The sequence below is a fragment of the Myotis davidii genome, unplaced genomic scaffold, assembly GCF_000327345.1.
Source record: "Myotis davidii unplaced genomic scaffold, ASM32734v1 scaffold184, whole genome shotgun sequence".
Lineage (NCBI taxonomy): Eukaryota > Metazoa > Chordata > Mammalia > Chiroptera > Vespertilionidae > Myotis > Myotis davidii.
Window position 1 is genome coordinate 442,412 of NW_006297021.1, and position 1,324 is coordinate 443,735.

Genomic DNA, 1,324 nt, shown 5'->3' on the forward strand with positions numbered 1-1,324 from the left:
ACTTTGGGTTCTGGAAATAAAAAACAACATGCGGATCACCAACGGCATTTTAGGAGTGAGAAGTGTGTTACCCAAAGTTTCAGATGACGCGGTGTTTGCTGGGAACCCCAGCTCACTCACTCCTGGTGTGTGAGCAAGCGGTACACCTCCTGGACCAGGATCTCCGGCACGCCGGCTTTGCAGTGGATCGTCCCGTAGATTAGTTCCCTGGGTAATCTAATTTTCTTTTTGGCCAGGAACTTTAACAGTGGAAAGAAAACATTTGCATCGTGAATAGTTTTATTCAAAGGTTCAATCGCTACGAATTCCCGCCAATCCCCCTTTTAATTTCTCCACCAATTTTCTGTCTCACCTGTTTATCATTAAATGATGTCATTCGGCAAGAAAACCATTACACCCCACTCCCACGTGAAGTGAGCGTGTTAATAGCCCTCTTTTCAATCTCAGGAAGCAAGGTGCCCACGCGGCAGTGTCCCCTCCGAGCCCGCCGCACACACGTCTAGAAACCCAGCCCTTTAAAACCACCCACGGAGCAGTGAACGCCGCCAACGGTCGCGGATTTACCTTTTCCAGCTGCGCCCAGTTATCCAACTTGACTCTTAAAGAAGTGCCGTTTCTAAAGGCTGAGAGGCTAAGGTCCCAGGGGTAATAGATAGCGAATATTTCTGCTACTAGGAAGCCATTGGAAAAATCCCTGATCCGTGGCCGGAAGGAAATGAGAGAACATGTGGTTACTTATACCGTCTGCGCTCCAGTGAACACCAACCTAATATTCTGTCCTGACAGCAAGTGACTGGTCTAATGAACCTGAAGAACCTGGACTATTTCAATACTCTTGGAGTCACCAAAGCCTTCTGCCTATATTAGCGTAGGCCCAACAGTTAATGATCGATTGCTTGAATGAATGAATGAATGAATGAATGAAATGCTCCATCATGTTGTTTCAGGCCCGCTCCCTAAGGGCGCAGGTGTGGGTGTGGGCGTGGTGGGCGGCCTGGAGGAGGCGGGCGGGGTCCACCGGGCGCTTCTCCCCCACCTGCTGATGTTCCTGGGGAAGAAGGTGAGATCCAAGCTCTGGAGCCAGCGCAGGATGGACCGCGACAGGCGGGACCTCCTGGGCGGGTGCGGGTAGACCAGGTACTTCTCAGGCCGCCCCGGGGCTGCCTCTGAGGCCGGTGACGAAAGTGGAGGTAAGTTGACTTGGGCTCCCCATGGCACTGGCAAAATCTCTTTCTTCTGGCGGCTGGCTGCCATGTAGCGTTCTGGGTTTCCATAGCAGCACCCGCGGGGGCGGGGCCTCGAGGGGCGGGGCCTCGAGGGGCGG

General features: G+C 53.2%; 1 protein-coding gene across 1 annotated transcript in view; it reads right to left on the reverse strand.

Moving 5' to 3' along the window:
* Positions 1 to 1,257, reverse strand: part of SPATA4 (spermatogenesis associated 4) — a 3,621-nt gene extending 2,364 nt beyond the window's left edge. The window contains exons 1-3 of the mRNA XM_015569749.1: positions 1,037 to 1,257; positions 565 to 694; positions 121 to 239 (exon numbers count right to left, since the gene is read on the reverse strand). Of these exons, the coding sequence (XP_015425235.1) occupies positions 121 to 239; positions 565 to 694; positions 1,037 to 1,254 (467 nt within the window). The 5' untranslated portion in view covers positions 1,255 to 1,257. The remainder of the gene's footprint in view (positions 1 to 120; positions 240 to 564; positions 695 to 1,036) is intronic.
* Between the last annotated feature and the right edge of the window lie 67 nt (positions 1,258 to 1,324).